Below are 25,994 nucleotides of genomic sequence, written 5' to 3' on the forward strand. Positions count from 1 at the left end.
ATCCGCAAGCCTAGGGAGCTTCGCGTCGGGCTCCAGAGGGTTGCACAGGGCTTCCTGAAGCCTGGAGAGCGAGAGGGGTCGGTGCGCACCGACCCCTCTCGCTTTCCAGGCTTCAGCGAAAGCCTGTATTCGCCCCATAGGACGCACACACATTTCCCCTTCGTTTTTGGAGGGGGAAAAGTGCGTCCTATAGGGTGAAAAATACGGTAATTATTTTCTGGGTGTACTAAAATTGGATGCCAGTTGGAAATGTTGTAACTGCTTAATATTTTAACTGGCAACACCCTTATACCAACATGTTTTTATGTCATATCAGCTATAAATCCAGAGACACAGAACATTTAGTTTCAGAATTAAAATCCTTTTACGAACTTCACCAATACATCATACACACACACACACACACACACACACATATATATATATATATATATATATATATATAATACTGTTCCACCTTACCAGCTTCTCTTAAAGATATGCAGCATATGCAGCTAGGAATGTTAGGGCAGTGCTTTTTTGTCTATAACGATACAGAGTTGGAGAAAGCTGTTCATATCAAAACACCTAATCAATTAATGGAATAGTCAGTATGTAAGCAATTAGAAAAGGATGCTGTGATTACTAAGAGTCAGCACGGGTTTCTCAAAAACAAGTCATGCCAGACTAATCTTATTTCTTAGTGGATCAGGGGAATGCTGTGGATGTGATGTATCTTAACTTCAGTAAGGCTTTCAACGAAGTCCCCCATGATATTATTGTGTAAAAGGTAAAGGTAAAGGGACCCCTGACCATTAGGTCCAGTCATGACCGACTCTGGGGTGGCGGCGCTCATCTCGCTTTATTGGCTGAGGGAGCCAGCGTACAGCTTCCGGGTCATGTGGCCAGCATGACTAAGCCGCTTCTGGCGAACCAGAGCAGCGCACAGAAACACTGTTTACCTTCCCGCCGGAGTGGTACCTATTTATCTACTTGCACTTTGACGTGCTTTCGAACTGCTAGGTTGGCAGGAGCAGGGACCGAGCAACGGGAGCTCACCCCGTTGCGGGGATTCGAACAGCCAACCTTCTGATCGGCAAGTCCTAGGCTCTGTGGTTTAACCCACAGCGCCACTCGCATCAGGCAGTGTTATTATTTGGTGCATTTGTAACTGGTTGACTGATCAAACCCAAAGAATGCTCTCCAATGGTTCCTTGCCATCGGGGAAAGAAGTGACAAGTGGGCTGCCACAGGGTTCTATCCCAGACCCAGTGCTGTTCGACATCACAAGGTCCCTGGCCCAAGCCCTGCAGCTATTGTAGACAGATATCCACTAGCCTCTGATTGTCAATAATTTTGGGTTGCTCGTGGTTTGCAGCAATTCATTTATCCAGACAGACTTACAAGCATCTGCCATCATCAGAAGTACAAAGCGTCTTATCTGTGCAAGCTATGACTTCTGATGTAGTGAATGCCTGTGATTATGCCTAGCAATAAAAAGCATAGCTCAGGATCAAAATGCCTGCCACAACTATTTAACTGCCTCACTAAAAGTACTTTTTCCAGCGTGCAAGTACTCTCTAAGATAGGCACTGAGGACCTCAAACCTAGGGGACTCTGCTCAAGCAGCACACCCTCACCTGCCTGCCCTGCTCCCACCTTTGAATGTTTCTTCCTTGCTGGAATAAGCCATTCAACTGTGGTGCCTCTTGCTTGCTTGCTTGAATGAAGAAGAGTTACGTATGTGGGGAGGAGGTGGATGTGTATATATAGAAACCTCTGTGCGAAGGTAAAAGTCACATTCATTGCTCCTCTACTTTTGCTTCTGGTCCCACCCACCACTGGCATGCAGCCTATGAGGCTGAAAAAGGTTCCTTACCACTGCCAAGGCACCAACTGAAGGAGAAATATTTTGATTTGGAAATGGAAACAGTATGTATATAGCTGTCCGATACATGGAAAGTAGTCTGCTGTTCTTCCTGAAGGAACTAGAGCAAGCATACCTTTCATTCCACAACTTTTAAATGCTGTATTGGACTTTCTTTTACATATAGTATCTTTACCTGAATACCAGAAAGAACAAATCTGTCCTGCTAAAGAAAATTACAGAAAAAGAAAGAGTGGGAAAACCTTCCAATATGGAATAGTGCTCTTTCTTCAATAAAAAATTAACATGAATCTACAGATAAAACACTTGCCTAGGCTCTTCTTAATAAATATATTCAATTATTAAGCAATTGGTTTCAAAATTCAAAATTAGCGTAGCGAAAAGCTGTTTCAGTGTAAGTAGAACAAAAAATGGAAATCTTCCCATATTATGAGCATTATGATTTCTCTGATGTATGCGTGTAAAATATATATAGCTGGATTCATTATAAATAGCTGGGAGTAATGCTGGCATCCTAGATAATAAAAAAATAGTGACAAACATGAGACATTTAAAAATATTTTCATTAATTTTTCTGTCTCCGCCAAAAGTAGACACCACAGAGCTTTTTCAAGTCCAAGAGTGTATTTTAAATATACATTATATACATGTATGCATACTTAAAGAATATTTAAGCTACAAATTTACAATCCTGCATTCTGAAAGGTTTATTCATGGAAAAGAAAAATAAATGCATTTCCATGGGCAGACACATATTTTCCAGACCAGAACTGTAGATGCTCTGTGATTGATTCTCAACTTTAAAACATCCTTCTGCTTAATAATGGCTCATCTTCACTGCAGTTTTCTATACATGAACTTTGTCCATATGTCTAAATCCTCTGAAACATTTATAAACTAATTTCAGAGTACAACCTGCAGAGCAAAACCTATATGAAATAATTTTGCAGTCTCCAGGCCTTTTAGTATTTTGCAAAACCCAATATGTGCTCATTTAGCTTACAAGACATAGGCAAATGAACAGCTTGATGTGAATCTTAACAAAAATAGATTATCAAATATTGAAGCATGTAACCTAAGCATTCAAGTCAAATCAAAGCCTATTTATTTTTAAAATTTGCATTTAATATTCAGACAAGTTTACACAAATCTTTGATGTCTAGCTTGTACATATGCCAAGGCAGAGATACGATACATCTCAGGCTTACGCAATTTCCCTCCGCTCTTGCCAGCACACGGGAAAATTTACTGGATTTATAAATGGCTACATAAGTAGGCCCTACTCAGTTCAGTATGAAAAAGGACAGAGATTCTTGTCTTCAGTCTCTGTCCCACATTAAAATGTTCTACACACAGCAGGAGAGAAAGCTCAGTAGTGTGCCCTGCTGTGTGTACAGCCTGAATGCTAAGAAAACTGTTTCCGAAAACAGTGAAAGAAAAGGAGCATGTACAAAGAGAATTCGCCAAGGAGAATGAATCTTTAAAAGAGCTAAAAATGTCATTTTATTTGCTTTTTGAAATCTTGGTACTATTTCAAGATACTATTATTTGTTGTTTTTTGGCCCAGTGGCTAAAAATGTCTACCTAAGTATATTATTTTAAAAAGAAGGAACAGGAAGCACAGAAACACATTATTTGATGGTGAAATTGAAGTATGTCTATTGTACTAAATAGTTAAAAAAAATAAGTTTAAAAGTCATCTAGCTATAGCATTAGAATCTATCTGCAAATGAAATCCTAAATGAAATCCTTAGAACTGGAGAAAACAACTCAAATAATACTGCATACCAGTTTTTGTAAGCTCGCCTATGTTGTAGCAGGATATTCAAGTGAAATTCAGAATGACAGATAAAGTTATTCATATCAAATTAATCACCACTTTCACAACAAGTTCCCTAACCAGTTTCGTGCCTGAATGGCATATGAGAATTTGAGAAGTGTGTCCTAGCACAAAGGAGTCCAGAATAAGAATGATTTCCATTGCAAAACAGTTTGGATATACAAGAATGACACTTAAAGGGAGCTGGAATTGTGCAAAATGTTCTTCATCATCTAATCCACAGCTGTATTAAATTGCTAAGGTTACCAGATTTTTTTCAATGAATCTGGGGAAACTTTTCAACTTCAATAGGAATGACAGGATTTTGTTAGGGGACTGATTTAAATCCAGGGACTGTCCCTGGAAAACGGGGATGTCTGGTAACTGTACTCTAAGCACAAACTGAACTCAGAAATTTGTTTTCAATACAGTGGTACCTCTACGTACGTGCACCTCTTGTTACATATCCTTTGGGACGTGCACACGGCAAACCTGGAAATATTTTTCCAGGTTTCGCCACACGCGCATGAGCAGAAGCGCTCTATCACGCTGTGCATATGTGCAGAAACGCTCTATTGTGCCACACGCATGCGCAGAGCAGGCACCTCCAGCTGCAGAAACCGGAGGTACCACTGAACTAGAACTGAGTTCGCAGTCCTGTCAAACATCACTCCACTCCTGGTACCCTGCATCCGGCCAAGTTTTCTACATCCCAACAACCTCAATTAGGAGAGAAGTAAAACTCCTGTTCCATGCACTAGCATACGAGACCAGGGTAGGCAACAAGGTGCCCTCCAGGTGTGTTGGACTACAATCACATTAGCCCCAATCAGAATTAGCAATAGTCAGGGAGGTGCAAGTGGAGATCTGGAAGGTCCACATTGGTTAGACCTGTGTTAAGTGGTGTAAGCAGAATGACCTTCACTTGGACTCTTCCCCCTCTCTTCCTCTTGCATGCCCCCTAAATACGAAGCATATTTGGGGACAGTGGGGGGCAAATTTGGAAGGAGAGGGAATAAAAAGTCCTGTTGTACAAGTGAAGTCACTCTGCTCATGTATTTATTTAGTTGAAAACTACGCATATTTTGCCAATTAAAAGTATTACTGATTAAGGTTGTTTTTATCATTGAGAGACTTTCACACTTCTGAAGTTTTAAGAGAAGCTTCTGAGGTTTCCAAGCCCATAGCTCTGTAAAGCATGTACTTCCACACAGAGAGCTGTATCAGCTACAAATTAAGCAGGTACTTAAATACAATACTAGTTTCACTAAGCCATCATCTAACATCTTCATTCAGTTTGCAAACAAAGAAGACGGTTCTTATTTTCATCTGAATTTTGGTGCAACCTTCAATTATTTAATGTGTGTTAGCATGCTATCAGTACTTGTGTAATATTGGGGGGGGGGGTGTTGTGTGTGTGTGTATGTGTATGGAATTTCATAGCTCATCCCTGCCAAAAGCGGTTTGAAATCACCATCAATCACCTGATCGGCAGTGACCTCAAATCCTGGTGAGATGTAGCTGGAACCCAAGCCATGCCTGCAAAGAAACATTTTGCTTTGGACTTCATTTTTACTTTCAGGCTGCAAAAGAAAATGAGTCGCCGGTTGTCAGGAGCTAAGGGAGCCCACTCCTGGTTTAGCTTGTGGGTTGGTAGAGTATTTAAATTACGTTAGAAGCAATTTGAAAGAATCTTTTTAAAAAAAACACCTTGCAATGCCTTCTATACATCCAAACGAACTTTATATTACACTTCTCAAATGCCAGTTCCTTATGCCACAGGGCAAACTGTTTTTGAAACCACAAGGATTTTCAGCAAAACAGTGATATAGCAAGACCTGCTTTTCAAAACAAAATGTCCCACTAAAGATGCTCAAAGTAGTTCTTTGAATCCTGGCCATAGATTTGTTTATTAGAGCTAAACATGGAAAACTTGGTAACAAAGTTTGTGTTGAAAAATTAAAATTATTTGAAAATTTGGCTAGTGCCCTTCGTTCATTATTAATACAAAAAGAAACTGCACACATTTTTACTGTTTTGTAAAAAACAAAAGCACAACATTTCATGGGTTTACTTAACATTCCATGCGTATTTCTGGTAAAGTAGTTTTGGCTGATATTCAAGCTCTCCAGTTATGAAAACACAATTCAGTATAGGAAAACACACAGATATTTCTTCTTTCATAGGAATGCATAATACTCACAAACATTCTTTCTTGGAAATGTAGATAAAAGCTTTATGACTAGTTTCTAAATGACAACATACTCAGCTTTCCTTTTTAAAAAATCAAACAAGAACAGATGTAATCTTATTAAAGCAAGCGCCTGTTAAAATTCAATCTATATAAATAATAATGTGACAAATGTATACTGCCACATGGCATTTTAAATAGAATTAGGGTCACACGATCAAGCAATCTACAAAAAGCAGTCTACAGATTAAAGTGATGGAAACAAGCGCTGAAGAACACTCCCTGCAAGCCCCTTTCCACCTGGCCTAGGGGGTGGGGCCCAGACTCAACCTGCCTGGAGGATGCAGACCATTTAGATCCCTTCTAATTTGGATTCAGGCCTCATCATGGGACTGAAACTGCCTTGGTCGTGCTGGTTGATGATCTCCAGCGGGCTAGGGACATGGGTGAAAGCTGTGTCCTAGTTCTGCTGGATCTCTCAGTGGCCTTTGATACCACTGACCACAACATCCTTCTGGACCAGCTAGAAGGGCTAGGAGCTGGGGGCACTGTTATTCAGTGGTTTAACTCCTTCCTCCTGGGCTGTGTCCAGAAAGTGGTGTTGGGGGGATGAGTATTCAGACCCCTGGACTCTCAATTGTGGGGTGCCTCAGGGCTCTGTCGTTTCCCCCATGCTTTTTAACATCTGTATGAAGCCGCTGGGAGAGATTAACAGGGGGTTTGGGCTGGGTGTTCATCAGTATGTGCATGATACCCAGCTCTACCTCTCTTTTAAATCAGAACCAGTGAAGGCAGTGAATGTCTTGTGTGAGTGTCTGGAGGCGGTTGGAGAATGGATGGTGTCTAACAGATTGAGGTTGAATCCTGACAAGACAGAAGTACTGTTTTGGAGGAACAGGGGGCAGGTGGGTGTGGAGGACTCCCTGGTCCTGAATGGGGTAACTGGGCCCCTGAAGGGCCAGGTCCGCAGCCTGGGAGTCACTTTGGACTCACAGCTGTACATGGAGCTGTAGATCAGTTCTGCGTCCAGGGCAGCTGTCTACCAGCACCATCTGGTACACAGGCTGAGACCCTACTTGCCCGCGGACTGTATCGCCAGAGTGGTGCATGCTCTAGTTATCTCCCGCTTGGACTACCGCAATGCGCTCTACATGGGGCTACCTTTGAAGGTGACTTGGAAACTGCAATTAATCCAGAATGTGGCAGCTAGGCTGGTGACTGGGAGTGGATGCCAAGACCATATAACACCGGTCCTGAGAGACCTGCATTGGCTCCCAGTACATTTCTGGGCACAATTCAAAGTGTTGGTGCTGACCTTTAAAGCCCTAAATGGCCTCGGTCCTGTATACCTAAAGGAGCGTCTCCACCCCCATCGTTCAGCACAGACACTAAGGTCCAGCTCCGAGGGCCTTCTGACGGTTCCCTCACTGCAAGAAATGAGGTTACAAGGAACAAGGCAGAGGGATTTTTTATTAATGGTGCCCACCCTGTGGAACACCCTCCCATCAGATGCCAAGGAAATAAACAACTATTTGACTTTTAGAAGACAACTCTGAAGGCAACTCTGCATCCAGAAATTTTTAATGTTTAATGTTTTACAATTTCTTATGTGCTCTAAGCTGCCCAGAGTGGCTGGGGAAACCCAGCTGGATGGGCGGAGTATAAAAAAACAACAACAACAACAACAGCAGCAGCAGCAGCAGCAGCAGCAGCAGCAGCAGCAGCAGCAACAGTGGGTTAACAGGAAAATAACTTAATTATTTAAGTTATTCAGATTTAGTTATAACAACATTTGGAGGCCAGTGAGTTGTACCAACAGCTTCAATGAAAAGGAGAGGATAGGTTTGAAGGAGAAGTAAGCACATTGGCACTCTGGAAGACAGTTCCATGCATAAAACACAGCAAAAACGTCATCTGTGAAGAACTTCAGATGGCTTAGCGGAGCAATAGGTGGTCAAGATAAGGGAACAGATGGAGATTTATATGAAAACTAGAGAGATAAAGAAGGCAAGGCCTACATGGTTTTAAAAGCAAGGATAAGAAGCTTGAACAGGATTCAGGAATGGACAGGAAGTCAGTGTAAGGATTTAAGGAAGGGCATTACAAAGAGGTAGTGAATGATTCTGGCAACAACAGAGGTGAATGCTTTGGCAGCAAGTTGCTGGAAAAGCAGTAGACCCAGGTGAGAGAAGGGAAAACCAGAGGAGGAAATTATGTAGTAATCAAGGAAAGATATGACCAGGGTGAGGCCCAGAGGGTTGTTGTTGCTTTTTGTTTGTTTGTTTTTGCTGAATCAAGCAGCAACAGCCATGTTTTTATAACGGGAAACACACCATAGTTTGACAATGGACTAGACGTGGGAAGCACAGGAAGCAGTTTCTGCTTCATGCCTGCTCAATAGTTCAATGGGTAAGTAAAATGAGCAAAGGAAATAAGTGCTTGGAAAATGACAACAAAGCAGAAATATGTCTAGGTGGAAATATTAGAGGCAGCTGGAGATATGAAACTTGGGGAAGGGCGAGAGCTTGGGGGCAAAGTAGTAGAAGTGTCATCAGTGTATAGGTGGTACAAAATCACGGAACGTGGGCAGGCACTCAGGCAGCACATGCAGCAAGGGTAGCTCACACTTTTCAGCCAGAGGGATGCATTCAAAAACTCAGCCAACCTTCCAAGGGTCATATGGACTCTTTCTCATAATTACACACAGGTGCACACATGCAACCCCCACTACGGTGATAGGTTGAGAAGAGATATTTCAATGTCTCCTCTCAGCCCTGTGCTACAACAGAGCAATTTCTTAACCGTTGCACTGGGCGGAATAGAAAGGTTTGAACTTCTCATCTGAGATCTGTGCTGTGATGGAGACTCAGATCGCAGACAATAAACCGTGACTGAACTTACTGGGTTGGCAGAACTCATCAAACTGCTTTATGGCCTGACCCAGCTTGTAGGCACACCACTCCTCATAAATGCAGAGGGAAGTGGAGAGGGCCAAGAACACTTTCCTGAAGAACTCCAATGAAGCAAAAGGAAAGTAAGAGCTTCCCAGTAGGAAAACATTCAGAAGGTGCTCAGGCAGATCAAAAGAGGACCAACTGGATCGTGGAGATGTTGTAAAAAGACATGCAACAAAACAGAATTCCCTGTTTGCCAAGGATAGCAGGGTACTAGAATACTTCAGGACAACCCACTCTGAGCTTTCCGTTACTTGATATTAGCTACAGGTGAACTCTCCTTAATTTTTTCATTCCTGACATGCAGTGTGCTAGGAATTGGAATTGAAAAAGCAATGGCACTTGGGACCACTGCAGCAGCCCTTGCTATCACTTTTATTAAGTTCTGAAATGCAGCACTACTTTAGTCCTTATGTGCTACAGTGAGTATCAAGATGACAGAAAAAGCGGATGGAGGAACTTCCTTCTCTCTGCTCTTCACCAATTTTCCCGTTTAAGATTAAGAATTGGGAAGGGAGGGGAGGGCTAGTGGAGGCTAGGAGTAGGGCAACCAGAACACCTGCCCCCAATCCATGTGTGTTTGTGTCCTGGAATTTTGCCTGTCCATTGAGATGACCTTTTAAAAAATCTGGAAGTTAGTTTACAAAACCAGGTTGGAGCAAATTTTGACAGCAGCCCTAATCAGTATGCATCTCAAAAGAAGGCAGGTGAATTGTCTCTGCAAGTATTTCGCAAATAGATCATAAAAAGCATATTATAGCTAGCTTCCTTCTGAAACAAGTCTTTTCCTGACATTTTTTCCCTTCAAATATTTCTTTTCTTTGATCTATCTAGGCAAACATGGTTATAATTAGTTTAGTAGGATCCATAAAAGCATATGATAAAATAGGAACTCTGCCTGCATATACCACAGGAATCATAGTCTTAGCCCTAACCCACATGCCGTCATGGGAAATCCTGCTGACAGTTAAGGAGTTCTGCCAGAAGATATTGCTTGTTCTATTTTCCTTTTAGCACCAGCATACAATAGTCACAAACAGGAGCAAGATCTTTAAAACAAAATACAAAAAATAATAATAATGCTTGACCGTACATTAATTCATAAATGCTTTGGCAGCATCTATGTGATCTTCCAAACATGACTATTATTTTAATTTTGATTGTGCTGTATTGTTTCTTTGATGTTTGCTGCCCTTGAAGTGTAATAAAACAAACAAATAAATATGAATGAAATTTTTAGCATGTGTGCACAGGGATCAATGTCAAAAGCTATAAAAATAAACTTTGCATTCTTGCATCCACCACAGTATTCTAGTCATGATGTTTTCAAAGACATAGTAAGTAGCAACATGTTTTCTGTAGCACTTCCCATGTGTAAAGCAACTTAATGCAACATCATCTGAATCATGCAACTGTACAAAGTGTTACTATTTTCTAATTTGTAAACACAGGAAAATAAGTGATTACAATTCATCCCAAGTCTTCAGCTGAAATGCAGTTTGAGCTCCAGTCTTCTAGACTCAGTTTCAATGTTTTATCCATTCAACCATGTTGGCTCTAGACAAAAAAAAGACCTGCAGCTTTTTGACAAGTAAACTCACTACATGAAATCACTGACAACTGTTAAGAGGGTGTGTTTAGCTTCTTTTGTCACTGGTACTAATAGTGCCTAAGTTTAAATACTATTATCAGTTCAATTTCATGCATATTTTATCAGAAGTTAGGCCTACTAATTTCTACAGAATAAACTTTCAAGTTACAATGCATAGGATTTCAGGCTTAGAAATAACATTTTTAAAACTTGTTCAAAGTTTCCTAAAAGTAACATGTTTGTGACCTTTTTGGTTGTTCTTATTAAAGGTACTATGTAACTGTAGACTGGAGTTTTTTCTGATGCACCAACACAACCTTTGCTTTTAATGTTTGAGGTTTGGAAAAGGTTTTTTTTCAGCAAAAGAAGCTGACAGCTTTCTATTGCAGAGAGGGAGCCAAAGAGCCCTTCTGCTTTTTGATGATTAAAGCTTCATTCAAGAAATATACAAAGGCACATCAGGATACTGATTGGTCCCAAAGCAATTTTAGTAACAATACTTATTAATGTCGGAATACAAGCTGGTATGCTTTAAAAATGCTGCACTTGCCATAACCTCCAAAAGAAACAAAATGTCACAGAACAGAGCCAGAATGAACTGTTGCAATACCATTGTTTTAGATTTTAGGTCCGGGACACAACACCTAAGCATTATTGGGGGCAGGGGGGATTTTCTACTCTTATTAAGTAAAACAACCTCATAACACTACCCATGCAAAGCTGAGATACTGCTAAGTCCTGCCTGCTTACTAATTTACTGTTCAGAACAGAGGCAATCCTTCCCACGCAGAAAGAAAGAAAAAAAAGATTTACAGGGGCACCTAGGTCAGAATCCGTTGCTGTTATCAGACAGAGGTATAGGAATTCAAACCACAATCTGCTAAAACAAGATACTGAAGGGAGAAGGAAAGAAAACAGTCCTGGCTTCACGGCACTGCGAAGGAGAAAATGCCCCCCCCCCCGCCCCGCGCGCGCGCCCCGTCTCCTGTGAGTGAGAACAATGAGGCGCGCTCAACACTATTCTCGCCAGCCTCCCCTCCCCAAAAATGACACGGGACAAAATGGAGTTGCGGTGTTATCCCCGGACCCGGGAACGACCATCCCTAAACTTGCAAGGAAGGAAGGCGACTCGGGGAAAGAGCGTGAAAGCGGGATGGCCCTTCGCGCCCAGTTAAAATCGCAGGCCCCTCCAGATGCTCTTTCCCGGAGCCCAGACCTTCCCTTCCCTTCCGTCGACCATTTCGGCAGGCCCCGCAGCCTTCAAGCAAGGGCCGTCCCAGGACACGGCGGGGCTGTTGCCAAAGGGAGCCTCCTTTCGGAGGGAGGAAAAGGGGCCTCCTCCCCTTCCTGACCTGTCCCGGGGGTCGATCCACGACGTCTGCCGGGTGTTGTGGTCGATATAGAAGACTCGCCCGTCGTAGTCCCTCGCTTCCTCCCAGCCAGCGGGCAAAGGCAGCTCCGAGTTCTCCCGGCCACGCGGCGCCGCCGCCGGCTGCCCCAGCCCTTGCCCCATAGCGGCGGGAGCCTGTGGCGGCGGCGGCGGCGGCGGCGCCTGCTGCTGGGGCTGCGGCTGCTGCTGCTGCGGTGGCTGTTGTTGCTGGCGCCGCCGCCGCCCTCCGCTCAGCCACGGCATGGCCCCGCGGGGCCGGAGCCTGGGCGGCAAGCGCTCCCCTTCCAGCAGCTGCTCTGCGGCCGCGGCGCCCGGGCTGCCCTGCGCCGCCTCCAGCACGGACTAGCGAGCGGCCCGGCCTGGTGGGACACAACTGGGGCGGCTCCCCGGGTTGCAGCAGCAGCAGCAGCAGCGACGCCGCCGCGCCGGGCTCTTCATCCTCGCGCTTTCCCGCCTCCACACCCCTGGTCGGGCCCCGGGACGAGCCCTGCCGCCGCCGCCGCCTCGGGTCGGAGGAAGAGCGAGAGCGCCGCCACCGCGAAATTCCCGCCCTTCCTTCCTCCCTCTCGGCCTCCCAGCAGCCCCCGAGAGCGGCCTCCTCCAGCAGCTCAGCCTCGCAGCCCCGTCGGCTCCCTGAGCTCCATCCCGCCGGCGCCTGCCCCCGCCATCTTTCTCCGCTCGGGCAGGGGGGAAAAAGGAAACCCAGCGAGCTCCCGTCGCCTCCCGCTCCGCCCCGTCGCCTCTTCTCCGGCAGAGCTGCTCCCTCGTGAGGGAGAAAGAGGGGGAACTGGCCTGAGAGGAATGAAAGGACTCCGCTCTGAAATGGGGTCTGAAAGGGCGAGAGGAATGAATGCAGCTGAAAGGGCTGTGTGGGGTTTCTTTTTAAAAGTTTAAACAAAAAACACGCATAAGGCAAAGTTGGGCAGGTTTTCCCCCCGTCGCAAGGGCACATTGCTTGAAATCATGTTGCCAGGGAAGCTGGTCGGATGTCAGAACGAGATGCAGGTATCCTTGCAAACGAAGGGGGCAAGAATCATTGCAAAGGTGTGAAGAGGCCCACTGATGCCAGGGATGCCAACTTGAATAAAATGTTGATGTTGAAGCAATCACATGATGCGGCACGCACACATCATTTGAATGAAATAAAAAAATTCCTTCCAGTAGCACCTTAGAGACCAACTAAGTTTGTTATTGGCATGAGCTTTCATGTGCATGCACAGTTCTTCAGATACGTATCTGGAAGGAATTTTTGTATTTTGTTTCAACTATGGCAGACCAACACAGCTACCTACCTGTAACTAGAACCATTTGAATGGCAATGACCATTAACTTAGGGGGTTCAAATCTTATATTGGGGAGGACCTCAGCCACTAGGACAGGGGTCAGCAACCTAAGGCCCATGGGTCACAAGCTGCCCATGGGGGTCATTTAGCTGGCCCATGGACTCTCACTGCCCGCTCGGAAACCCCCACCGCCTGCTCAGTTGGCTCCCATGCACCGAACTAAACCACTGCGAAGCAGAGCAGGGACCGCCTTTCGCGATGCTGGCTGGCTTCCCATTGGCTGCAGGAAGCTCCTGCAGCCAATGGGAAGCTGCGCACACCTCTGCGCTGGAAGGAGCACCAGAAATAGCATTTGCGCATGCATGCATATGCGCACTGCAGTGTCTGTGGGGCTGTGAACTGGCCCAAGCCACAAAAACCTTGCCGATCGCTGCTCTAGTCGTTGGCTCTTACGACTGGCGCTGAGGCTCAAGGCACGCTTTATGCATAGCCCTGTACAGTACACATCTAGTTGGAAACACGTGCTCTTCCTGTGGACATGTTCCCTTTTAACAATACTGCATGGGGTTGCAGCCCAACATGCACAAGCAGGGAGGCAGAACCTGGCACCCTCCCGGAGACTCCCAACACCTACCAACCCCTGCCCAACATGATTCATGGGGGGGGGGTCTGTGGCCTAACAACATCTGGAGAAGAAGCACAAGTTCCCCAACACTCAGCCAAAGTGAAGGACAAGAAGAAATGAAGAGCTAAGCCGAGTCTGGCTGAAGTACCAGTCTCTTCCAGCATATTGTTCTCATAGTGGTTGACCAAATGCCTATGGGAAGCCTGCAATAGTACTCCATGGGCGTAGCTGGGGGAGGGGCAGCTGCCCCCTAAGTCAATCAAAATCAATACAATCAATACAAATCTGAGGTACTGTCCCTCCTAACAAAATCATACCCCCCTCATAAAAATCCTGGCTATGTCCATGTAGTACTCTGTCCACTTGTAGTTCGCAGAAACTGGTATTCAGGACCCTATTCCCAACGTTAAGAATGGAAAGTGTAATGCAACAAAAGAGATTTAAAGACGCTTTCAAGGCAAATCTTTTAAAAATGCAGTATGTATAAACACAGATAACTGGGAAACACTGGCCTGCAAACACTCCAGTTAGAGAATAGCCTCTAGCAAACATGTCATGGACTTTGAAGAAGCCCAAACTCAGGACAAAAGGGAGAAATGAGCTAAGAGGAAGGCACATTTGGCAAACGCTCACCATGATCAACTCCCGCCGAAAAACTGTCCCCACTGTGGAAGGATCCAGTCACTTTTCGACACACCATTAAGACCATATTCATGGGAGACAATCTTACTTGGCGACGAGTGATCACCAAAGAAGCAGAGGCGTAGCAGGGTCAAGTGGTTCCCAGTGCAGGAAAGCTTGCCCAGAGTTGCTGAGCTTTTTTTAGGAATGGTCCCCCAAAGTTGTGGCTTGCGCCGTGGGATCTATGGGGGTGCGAGCATCAAGGACACGGGTCCAAGAACCGCCACAGCGGTGCAAGCACCACCAACGAGGGTGAGGGAGACGCCATGAGGATGCAAGCCCCACCGATGGGTGAGAGAGCTGGTGTGTGGATGTGAGAGCTGCCATGGGGGTGTAAGCACTGCTGATGGGTGTGAGTGCCACTGCAGGATGCGAGCACTGCCAATGGGGTGCAAGCGCCACCGCGCTGATACGAATGGTGAGGATTTTGTCACACACACCCTTAGGGATGAAGTCTGGGGTGGCCCGCCCACCCCACCCCCCTTGCGACACCCCTGCAAAGAAGTAAGAAGATTCAGAGGGATACTGCTTCCAACGGTGGAGGTGGAATACAGCCATCATGACTAGTAACCACTGACCACCATGGGGGGGAGGTATAGGTTTTGTTACTATGTTGTGTATTTTTATGTTTTTATATTGTAAACCTCCTTGTGATCCTCAGATGAAGGGCATTATAGACATTTAATAAACAATCATTATTATCCTCCATTAACTTATTCTACACACACACACGTACAATTGATATAAGTTTTTTCACGACGGTCTATATTGCAGTTATCTTTGACTTTGCAAACTTGCATGCCAATACTAACTATATTTACTCAGAAGTGAGTTCAGTGCAATTTACTCCCAATTAAGTATACACAGCATTGTAGCCTTGGGAATGGCAAGGGAAGCAGCACCCATAGTAACTATATTAAGAAGGCAGAGGGAGGCTGATTTCATCCAAAGTAGGGCTTGAGGTGGACATTGTGGGTTTCATTTAAAACAAAAAAACAAAAAACCCTCTACCTTTTCTCTCATAAATAGAGCATTGGTTTCCAGGTTCTTCACCCTGGTCTTTAACCACAGTATTGTCTGTGAAAAAAAGTGTGGCTGAGTCATAGCTGATCTGAGGTTGCAGAAGCCACAAAACAGAACCACAGTATAACTATATATCTGTGAAGAGTATTTGTCAGTGAGAAAAAACAGTCACGCTGTTCATTCACTGCATATCTCATGTAGATTTTCTCCGCCTGCACAAAACATGCAAATCATATTTGATTACTGAAATGTCTAGTCTGTCCCAACTTGAAGATGAGAGCAACAGTAAATACATACATATACAGTGGTATGTCCGGTTGTGGACGGGATCCGTTCTGGAGCTCTGGTCGGATCCCGAGGTTTCTACAACCGGAGGGACCACTTCTGCGCATGCGGCAAAAACCCATAACTATACTTCCCGGTTTGCTGCTTACGTATCCTGAAGTTTAAGTAACTGGAGGGATACGTAAGCGGAGATATGACTCGTGTGTGTTTGTGTGTGCGCGCGCGCGCGCGCACACCCACCCACACCCACACACCCACACACCACTGGAGAGCTGGTGTGTTGTGGTTAGAGTGTCCGACTAGGATGTGGGAGACCATGGTTCAAACCCCCAGTTAGTCGTAAAGTCTACTGGGTGACCTAACCTACTTCAGAGGGTTGTTGTTGGTATAAAATGAAGAAAGGGAGAGCCTTGGTGGAAAGGTGTGGTTAAACACTATAGAAAGAAATAAACCATTTGTATGTATGTAGGGCAGGGGGTAAGCAACATTTTTATCCCAGGGGCCACACGTGGTGGTGGGTGGTGACTTGGGGGTTGCAGAGTCATGTGTATAAGCACATGCACATACATATGCAAACACACAACCACCCCTATTCACACATTCACAGACACTGACTAGGGAATCATGGAATCATGTTGTGGGCACCCATCTGTTTCAAGAGACAAGGGAAGAGTGCACCTTCGGGCATGAAGTCAAACCATTGGAGAGTCACAGCACTTGCTGTGGCTGTAGGGACTGATACGAGAGAGAGAGAGAGAGAGAGAGAGAGAGATGCTTTGTTGCAGCTGGAGGCATCTCGTTGTCCTCTTCTGGTCATTGCCATGGATACATGGTCTGACAGTCTGTCTCCAGGCACTGCAACCATCTGCAAGGGATTGCCACACAGCAGGCTTCATGCTGCCAGTCTTCATGTCATATTTGCAGGATGGAAGGATGTGCAGATTGGAAATTCCCACCAGCCCTGTAGCACAATAGCATCAGACTGCTGAAGTGGGGCCTGGGTGAGCAAGAAGCTACCAAACTTGAACAGTACCCTGCAGAGAAGGGAAGGGGGTTAACCATCCCTCAGAATGTGCAGCCCTGGTCCTATTTTCACTCCTTCTTCCAATATACTTTTAAGGGCCAAGGCAGACGTGACATTAATTGCATACATACAGTTAAGGTGCACATTTTTGGGTTGTATACATAGCAGCTTGGGATGGGCTAGACAGTAGAAGGAAAAGTTAATTCTTTATGTCCCTGCCATGATCTTGACAAAAATTGCCTCTCTGAGGCGGCTATGCTATATGAGCTTCCAATGAGAACTTCCCTTGAAATGCAAATAAATTTGGAGAGCTTAATTTTGCTGGATTCCTCCTAGTTGTTGGGTATAATATCTGGGGCCCTAAGGGTATAGAGGATCTGCTTCTCTGCAAGTGGAAAGGAAGATCTGCCTTCAGATGCCTCTCTGTAGCAGTGGGGGAAAGGTCTGTGGCCATTGCGGCTTCACCATCAAAAATATTATTTTGTGGTGCACAGTCCTTATTTGTAATTGTAACCTTATTTGTAATTTAGTTTTCATGTTATAAATCTGTTTTGTTTGTTTTTTAAGAGATGGCACATTTAAAAACAACCAAAGTTTAATTTGATGTCTTCACTATAAGGATTGAATGTTTTGGAGTAATTTCTAGACTATAGCCATTTCCTAGTGGAGTCTGTGAAGAAATTGCAGAAGAGATAACCAAGCTAACTAGGAACTTGATCCTCCCTTCCCATCCACTTTCCTTTTGTGTCACGTCAAGTCTTGAATACCATATATATGATAACGAGTATGGTAAATCTTTCTTTTAAAAGCAGGGGCATATGAACATTTTCCAATTTAGTTGACTGACTGAGCCTCATCTAAATACTAGTAGTTTATTTAACTTCCCTTGGCAAAAAATACAGTTTAGAAATTCTTAATTAATGAAATTACCTCTTTGGGGAAATGGCTCTGCCACTGACCATTTTAAAAATTAAATAAGGAAATGACAACCTGTGAGTTGCGTCTATTGTATGTTCAGAAGGAATGATAGCTTCCTTAATTTAAATTTCATATAAATTCCTATCATGTGAAGAAATGTCAGATACTAATTTATGTGTCATGTTCTGAGGGGGGAAAAACTGACTCAGGTGTATTAGCAGATGAATGAGACAGCATTCGGTACTGACTCATAGTGATATATCTTGTATTCACGACAAGCATTGGGCCTGATAAGGATTGTTAAGACACAGCCTGATGAAATGGCAATTAGTTAGTGCAATTCCTAACACTATTAGGAGCATGGAACACATTCTGAAAATACTCAACACGGCCATACAATACCACTTTCTGAACAGCCAGGATGCTCTTATGGGCAGTGGTTTACACTGAGTGTAGGAAAGAGGTAAGCTGTTATGTACTGAAGTTCTCACCCTGGCCACCAGGAATATTGTGTATGTAGTTTTCACTCAGGTTCACGTCAGTTACTTTAGGCGGGAAACCCTGGGTGGTTGTTGCTACAATGTTGCAGCTGGCTGCCTATAAAAGCAGGCCGGCTGAGCTGTTTGCTGTTCAGTTCTGTTCTGGCCTCAGAATAAAGAAGAGCTGTTTGAAGAATCGCTGTGTCGTCTGATATGTTCACCCACAACTTAATACTGGCAACGAGGATAGGATCGATGGACATCAGAGCACATCCAGATGCGGCCACCCTCTGAGATGAGCTGAATCATGGAGCTGAAACACTGAGCGAAATCACAGAGCAGAACCAATTCGGAGCTGACCGTTCTGGCTAGAGCACAGTGTTCCATCCATCGTCTCCATGTCAGCATTGGAAGCATGGCTTCACTCGTGCGTCTACCACTGTTTGCCTCAGCCTCTGAATCATGGGACTCCTACCTCGCTCGGTTCGACTGCTACCTCCAAGCAAATGAGCTGACAAGAGGGTCTGTAGAGCAGATGCGAGGCCTCTTCCTTCAGCTTTTGTGGCCCCAAAGTGTTTGCGATGGCCCGAGCATTGGTTGCGCCTCTAGCAGTCCAGGCAGAGCCGTGGGACACAATTCAAGAGAAGCTCCGCAACCACTACGTGCCAAAGCCGACCAAGATTGCTGCCCACCATGCGTTCTACCACCAGAACCAGGCAGAGGGGGAGTCAGTCAACAACTACACCACCGCCCTCCGACAGGCTGCAATGCACTGCAAGTTCCGAGACTTAGACGATGCCCTGATGGATCAAATCGTCTGTGGGGTCCGGAACATCTGTCTGCAACGGCATCTCCTCGCCAAGCCAGACCTCACGCTGCAGAAAGCCATTGAGGAGGCCGTGGCCTCAGAAGCTGCCCAGGAAATCTGCAAGGCCAGTAGCCCGTATTTAAAAGACTATGTTCACTGGACAAACTGCACATGTAAAGCTGTTTGGTGAATAGGGTCAATTAATATGCTTATGTGCCTTACTGAAACCAGTAAGGGTATTGCTGTATGTAATTGAACCACTATGATTGTAACTAATGCCTTATCTCGGTGGGGAGGGGTGTTATGTATTGAATTCTCACCCTGGCCACCAGGAGTATTGTGTATATAGTTTTCACTCAGGTCCACGTCAGTTACTTTAGGCGGGAAACCCTGGGTTGTTGTTGCTACAATGTTGATAGCTGGCTGCCTATAAAAGCAGGCCGGCTGAGCTGTTTGCTGTTCAGTTCTGTTCTGGCCTCAGAATAAAGAAGAGCTGTTTGAAGAATCGCTGTGTCATCCGATATGTTCGCCCACAACTTAACATAAGCAATTTTCACTCCTTGTGCCAGTAAGCCTTGTGTTCCTTTGGGTTTATAGGTCTGACAAAGACCTCTGAATTTGCAGTCGTACCTTGGTTGTCAAACGCCTTGGTACTCAGACGTTTTGGCTCCCAAACGCCAAAAACCCGTGAGTCGAACGGACTCCTGGAATGTATTAAGTTTGACAACCGAGGTATGACTGTATACTTTCTGTAAAGGAAAGTAATTAACAGGAAAATGTTGCTGGAAAATAGAATAACTCAAGCAATAGCGTTAGAGTATATTATGAGGCATTTCTTTGTTTGAGCAGGTGAAATGTAATGGAAAAGGTTTCCTCCATATGCAATACTTGCTTTGAGATGAAGTTAGAAATGTCAGTCCTCCTAAACCAATTGCAAACTAGCTGATCCATCACTGTTAACCAAAGTGCCACCAGGACAAAAACTTTTGCATCAGTGATTTATCAAGACACTTGAGTTGTATCCAACTTTTTGCAGAAGATTTTGAGGGTGCACAACAGACGAGAGGAGAGGGAAGCTCTGTTGTGCAAGTGGAAGTCTGTTGCATAAGCAGAATGGCAGCATTAGAGAGAACCTCCTGTCAGTTTTCATATGACACCTGTGTTTCCTCCATATGTGGTTTTATTCCCTTTTTTCTTTCTCTCAAGGATTGCTTAAGACATATCACTTTCCTGATAAGATGTTTTCACACCCTATTTCACTCCCATAGAATAAAGAATGTATGTTTTACATCAGGCATTGTTCCAGACTTAAGCTTGTCATGGCATGTCAAGTCACATCACTGCAATATCTATTTATCCAGATTCCCAAAACATAACTATGTCAGTCCTGTATGTGGATAAACCAGTCTAGTCAGTAAACTTCTGCCACAGCTCTTCAAGAAATTGGGAGTGTAAAAATTTGGCATTCATGAACTTCTTGTTTGTGTTCTTCCATCTCTCAGCTTTAAAAGGGGGGTGGGGGATGTGCTGACCCAAGTAGAGATTTTTTCTTTCTTTTTCTTAAGTGTAACATGAATAGAACAGAATTGATTGAGTTAATCTGCAGACTATATCAAGACAAAACAAAGTAATTTTGCTTTAAAATCACATAAAAAGTTTACAAAGACAAAAAATAGGTGTTTAAAATAAGGGTCAGAATGAACATGCTAGAATCGCCACAGCTGTGAAACAAAATGGACCTCAAATATGAATCCTTACATACCATACTTTAAAATATTGATACATTTTACATTTGTGAATTAAAATTTTAAAATTCATTGATGGCAGTTTTCTTGTTAATTTCAAAATAATTATTAAGTTTATTTTCTCATGATAAGGTTTGTGGTTTTTTTTAACCAAAGGTTTTTTTTATCATTAACCAAAATCAATATTGGCACTCCACCTCCATATGATCTGTTAGCTTTCAAAATTTGCTGCCATTAAATGGAAACACCTTGAACATTTATGCAAGTAGCAGGAAGCGCAATCAGAATTCAGATTAGTAAATTCAAAACCACTCATTATGGCAGTGAAATATAGTACAGTGGAACCTCTTTTTAAGAACAGTCCTGTTTACGAACGATTTGGTTTACGAACTCCACAAAACCGGAAATAGTGTCCCGGTTTGAGAACTTTACCTTGGTATAAGAATGGAATCTGAATGGTGGAAGGGCACTGGTGGCGGGAGGCCTCATTAGGGAAAGTGTGCCTCAGTTTAAGAATGGTTTCAGTTTAAGAACGGACTTCCGGAACAGATTAAGTTTGTAAACTGAGGTACCACTGTACTGTATTTCAGTCAAAACAGGATATTCCTCGCCTCTTCTTGGATTCTTGCGTGCATTGCAACCACCCTCCAGTGGCCATGATGGTTCATTACATACCAAATTCTCCCATTAAAGAGATCCTAAATTTGTTATCCAAAGTGCAGAAGAAATATAATTGAAAGTAGTGCCTAGAGAATCTCAGGTGCTTCTGGGTGCCATCAGTAGTAAAAAAAACCAAAACCAAAAACCCAACGCAGACATTTCAATGATGCTACTAATTGTTTTCTTAAAGTCTTTGGATTGCCACTGACCCCATTCATTTCTAATTAGCCATCTCTATTTCCATTTGAGGAGAATGAGAGTGTAGATGGCCAAAAATGGAAAGGAGAAGAAGTCCTAGCAAAGGAAGAACAGACACAAAAACTTACCGGAAGAAAAAGAAATCAAGATAACAATCCCTTTTATAAAAGAATTATTGAATATTTACAGATAAATTCTAAACAGATAAAAACATTGGCAGGATTATTGTAATAACCTGCAGTTTCATAAGAGTATATATTTAAAGAAGATGAATAAATGAACAAATTTGGATACGGAGAAGATATTTAAAATAAAATTAAGGAACTGCAGAAAGCGGGGGAAGGAAGTCAAGTTCTGAAATGTCAAAATGCTTGTCAAATCAGTGAAAAGTATAAATAAAAATTTAAAAAGAGAGTATAGATGCCTACAACGTTTTTCTCCTGAAATTAGTGCATCTTCTACAGTAGAGCATGGGCTTGCATTTCCTGTACCTGTACACTGAATTAAAATCTGGCATCAAAAGTGGGTTCCTATGTGCTTTTTATGACCTCCAGTCACATGCATGAGCCCTGCTTGGCCTCTGCCCACTGTCACCCACTGCCTTGCCTCCGCTGGCTCTCTGGCGCTGTGGTGCTGACTGGGCTGCAGCCTCTGGCTCTGCTGCAGTTATGATGCCTATGTTGTGCCATGTGATGTCACACACTTGATGTGTTGGGTGGCCCAGCCAGGCACCCACAGTGGAAATTTTGGGAGTGCCAAAGCCCCCATGCCCCACTCCCAAAGATGGCGTCTATGCACCCATTGATTCTAGTCCTTCCCTCTGGAGCAAAAGAGAACAAGACTGCTCCATCTTCTGCAGGAAAGCCTGCCAGATATTGGAAAACTGTTACAGTGGTACCTCAGGTTACATACGCTTCAGGTTACATACGCTTCAGGTTACAGACTCCGCTAACCCAGAAATAGTGCTTCAGGTAAAGAACTTTGCTTCAGGATGAGAACAGAAATCGGGCTCCGACGGCGCGGTGGCAGCAGGAGGCCCCATTAGCTAAAGTGGTGCTTCGGGTTAAGAACAGTTTCAGGTTAAGAACAGACCTCCGGAACGAATTAAGTACTTAACCTGAGGTACCACTGTATCTTGTTTCTTCATAATCTTCTCTTTTCTTCTTACATTCCATTAGAGGATGAGAGAATGTGAAGAGGTGGGGGGGGGGGGAGAGAAGAAAAATGAACATATAAATTGTTTGAAATGAATTTGTGTCACTGGTACAATTCAATGCATTTAGCAAAATGTTGATGTTTTTGACAGAGCTAATTTGTTTTCTTTTTCTAAAGGTTTGACATTTTGCCCTCATTTATATACCTCTAACAGCGATGAAACTCAGGGAACCTCATATATTGAAAAACGCACAAACCTCAGGGAGTCAGGTAGTAAAGTTGCAATGGCAGGTTTCAGCATTTGGCAGGAGGTTTTCTCTGATCAAATCAGAGATGTGTCAAAAACTGATTCCATGATAAGAAAATATTTTCTTTCTACATTAGATATTTCAAGGCATGGTCTCTTACTACAAGCATGCTACGTGGATGAATTAGATTAGTAGCAAGTAAATTTCCTGAAGTCTTAATTTTATAGGGAGTATCATTTTACTTAACATATAACAAATTGACATATTCTTTCCCCTCCTTTACTATTGCCCTTTGGGTAGGTTTTCTTTAAAATATCTTATTGGTATTTTATTGAACATCTGGTAACGATTTTTCTTGAGAAAGGTTCAGAAAGCCTTAATAATAAAATTGTGCTTTGTGAATTATACTTGCTCAAATAATAGTTTGCTATAGAATAGTTTTTAGTGTTTACCATTACCACTGTAAACATGACAATTTAGGGCAAATTAAAAGGGAAAATATTATAGGGATCAAATATGTGCTTTGTCTCAAATCACTTTTAGAAGCGGTTGGGATAAAAAATATATCCACACACAGAGTTGCCAGGTGGACAGGAATGCTTAAAAAAAACACAACTTGGCCAAAAATAATCTAGCTCAAAATATAGTAGTGGATCAGACATATCTGCATGTATTACCATCGCTATTGTTCTCCAAAACAGCTCAGATATTCACATCAAAACACATAGAGAACAAGTGCTCAAGCATGTGGGAAAATTAAATATTGTTTGTAGTTATGATTTCAAAGGGGTGTACTGAATGATAACAGTATGATTCGGGGAGGAGAACTTGGCTGGTTTGGGAAAATAATTTAGGAGTTTTTGAATTTTCATGATGGCTTGGTTTTACATGATGGCACCCAACTGAAAGTGCTGCCACTGACATACAAAGCTCTAAAGAGCTTGGGGCCCAAAATACTTGATGAAGCACCTTGTCAGTAGGTGCCAGCCTGGCCACTGAGTTCATTGGAAGGGGTCCTTCTCAGGATACCACTGTTGGGTGGTCCAGTCGTGGCACAGTCTCTCTGCATCAGGAATCATGTATTGTCCATTTCCAATGGGGTGTTTCATTTTTGGGAGGAGGGACTAGGATGTTACTGATCACATAGTAAATTCATTTGTGTTTCCTCATTGCATTCAATATCTCAACATTTTTGAAATTTATCATGCTTCCCATCTGAAAGTACAGAAGTAGGGGGAATCAGTTACTTACATTTTAGCTCTAGTGAATGGAATGGAATCCTGTAACAATATTCCCATGTTAGGGACAGCATCAAGATATAGTATGATTCCCCAGGCTCTTCCTACTCTAACGGGAGGAATCCTAACACTTTCAGATTTAAATTCTGCAACTTTAATATGCAGCATGTATTTCCTTTATCTAAACTTCTTAATTTCATTTTGACATCTCTTACTCAGTAGACACATACACACAGATTTAAGAATTAAAAATATATCTATGCATTTGCTTTACTACTTGACATAGTTACTTGATATAGACCCAAGAATGCAAGCCATGCCTTGTCTGTTCTTTGAACATCCACCCTGATGTTATATGATATCTACTCTTTACTGAGAGGCCATTCTGATTTGTTTGTGGGTAGGTGATATAACAGTGAGCATTCACTCTGACTTGCTTGCGTGGAAGCTTTGCATCTTCCTGTCAATCAATAGTTTATCCTATACTTTTTAGTGCATTTCCCCAGTGCATTTCCTAACCAGAAAAGGGCCTTTCAAAAGCATGCTGGGTTCTTTCCCCCACACAGGAGTGCTTTAGCCACGTTAATTTCACAAGACTAAATTTCTGATAGGTAACTGAATCCATCTCCCAAAATGCTAACCGTACAGAGGCAACCTTAACTGAGCACAATTCCAATGAGTCAAAGGGAATACATGTTTGTTTAAAAATAACTTTATTAGACGGAGTCAACATTCACAGCAAGACAAATCCTCCAAACGTTTTTACAGCAAATTGTAATAATAGTCATTTAAAAATAGACAGCAGTAGCTACCTTAACTCTCCTCTAATTCATATATTATATTTGTGAGTGAGATGATTCTCTAGGCCACTTCTTTACAGACATTTGTGAATTTGTCACCCATTAGATTAGTTTGGTAGGTGGATTCTCTTCTAGATGGCTATAATTCTATTTGATCTCACAAGACATCTCTGAGTGATTACACAAAGCCCACCTATGAGCAGTAGGATACCTGACATAAAGCCTAGATAAATTGCACTTCCATTTCTTTGTGTTGTCGGGTGCGAGGGCAGGTGAAAAGGAGTAGGGAAGGCGATGCTTTTATTTGCTGATATGGAGTGGACATTCCAGCTAATGGGAACAAAGACACAAATACTGGAGAAAACATAAAAGAGGCCTCCAGTTATAAATAGCAATTTAACCTGCTTTTCGGTAAGACCTGGGCAAAAAATATTCCATGGAGTTAGAAAGGAAAAAAACAGGCCAAAAAACGCAAGGAACGAGGCAACGACCATCAGGATTTGGCCCAGCTTCATCTCTAAAGGGAAGAATTTCTCATTAAATGCAAAATCATGACAACAAACTACGCTATATTCATCAGCCCCTATCAAATTAGGAGGAAAGCAGATTTTCCATATTCCCACGTGGGCGATACCAGCCTTATACATTGCAGTCTTATCAATATACCACAACCTCCAGTCTGTGTGCTTCATTGTAAGCAATGACAGAACGCAGCCAGCACATCCTGTTGAAAATCCAATAAGTTGCAGGGAGTACGAAGCCTCAACTGGCATTTCCGTGTTGAGAAACTTTACCCAAATGAAGAATTGTCCTGAAAGACATTTGATTAACACTTTTATTTCATTTATGAGGGCTGCTATTTCTAGCACTCACCTTCCCAATCCACAGCATTCCTTTCAGTTGTTTCTAGCAGCATAACAACAACAACAATAACAACAACAATTATTTATTATTTATACCCCACCCATTCAGCTGGGTTTCATTAGCCACTCAGGGCAGCTCCCAATAGAAT

General features: G+C 43.3%; 1 protein-coding gene and 1 long non-coding RNA gene across 3 annotated transcripts in view; one reads left to right on the forward strand and one right to left on the reverse strand.

Moving 5' to 3' along the window:
- WWC3 (WWC family member 3) overlaps positions 1-12,497 on the reverse strand; it is a 60,642-nt gene extending 48,145 nt beyond the window's left edge. The window contains exon 1 of one of the 2 annotated variants that reach the window (XM_081858663.1): positions 11,775-12,497. In XM_081858663.1, coding sequence (XP_081714789.1) covers positions 11,775-12,055 — 281 coding nt within the window. In that variant the 5' untranslated portion in view covers positions 12,056-12,497. The remainder of the gene's footprint in view (positions 1-11,774) is intronic. The other variant, XM_081858662.1, reaches the window with a different exon arrangement.
- The window catches only part of LOC309340199, a 186,286-nt gene that overhangs the window by 23,359 nt on the left and 136,933 nt on the right, over positions 1-25,994 (forward strand). The window lies entirely within an intron of this gene.

This window comes from Podarcis erhardii (assembly GCF_964252035.2).
Source record: "Podarcis erhardii genome assembly, chromosome: 4".
In the NCBI taxonomy this organism is placed as follows: domain Eukaryota; kingdom Metazoa; phylum Chordata; class Lepidosauria; order Squamata; family Lacertidae; genus Podarcis; species Podarcis erhardii.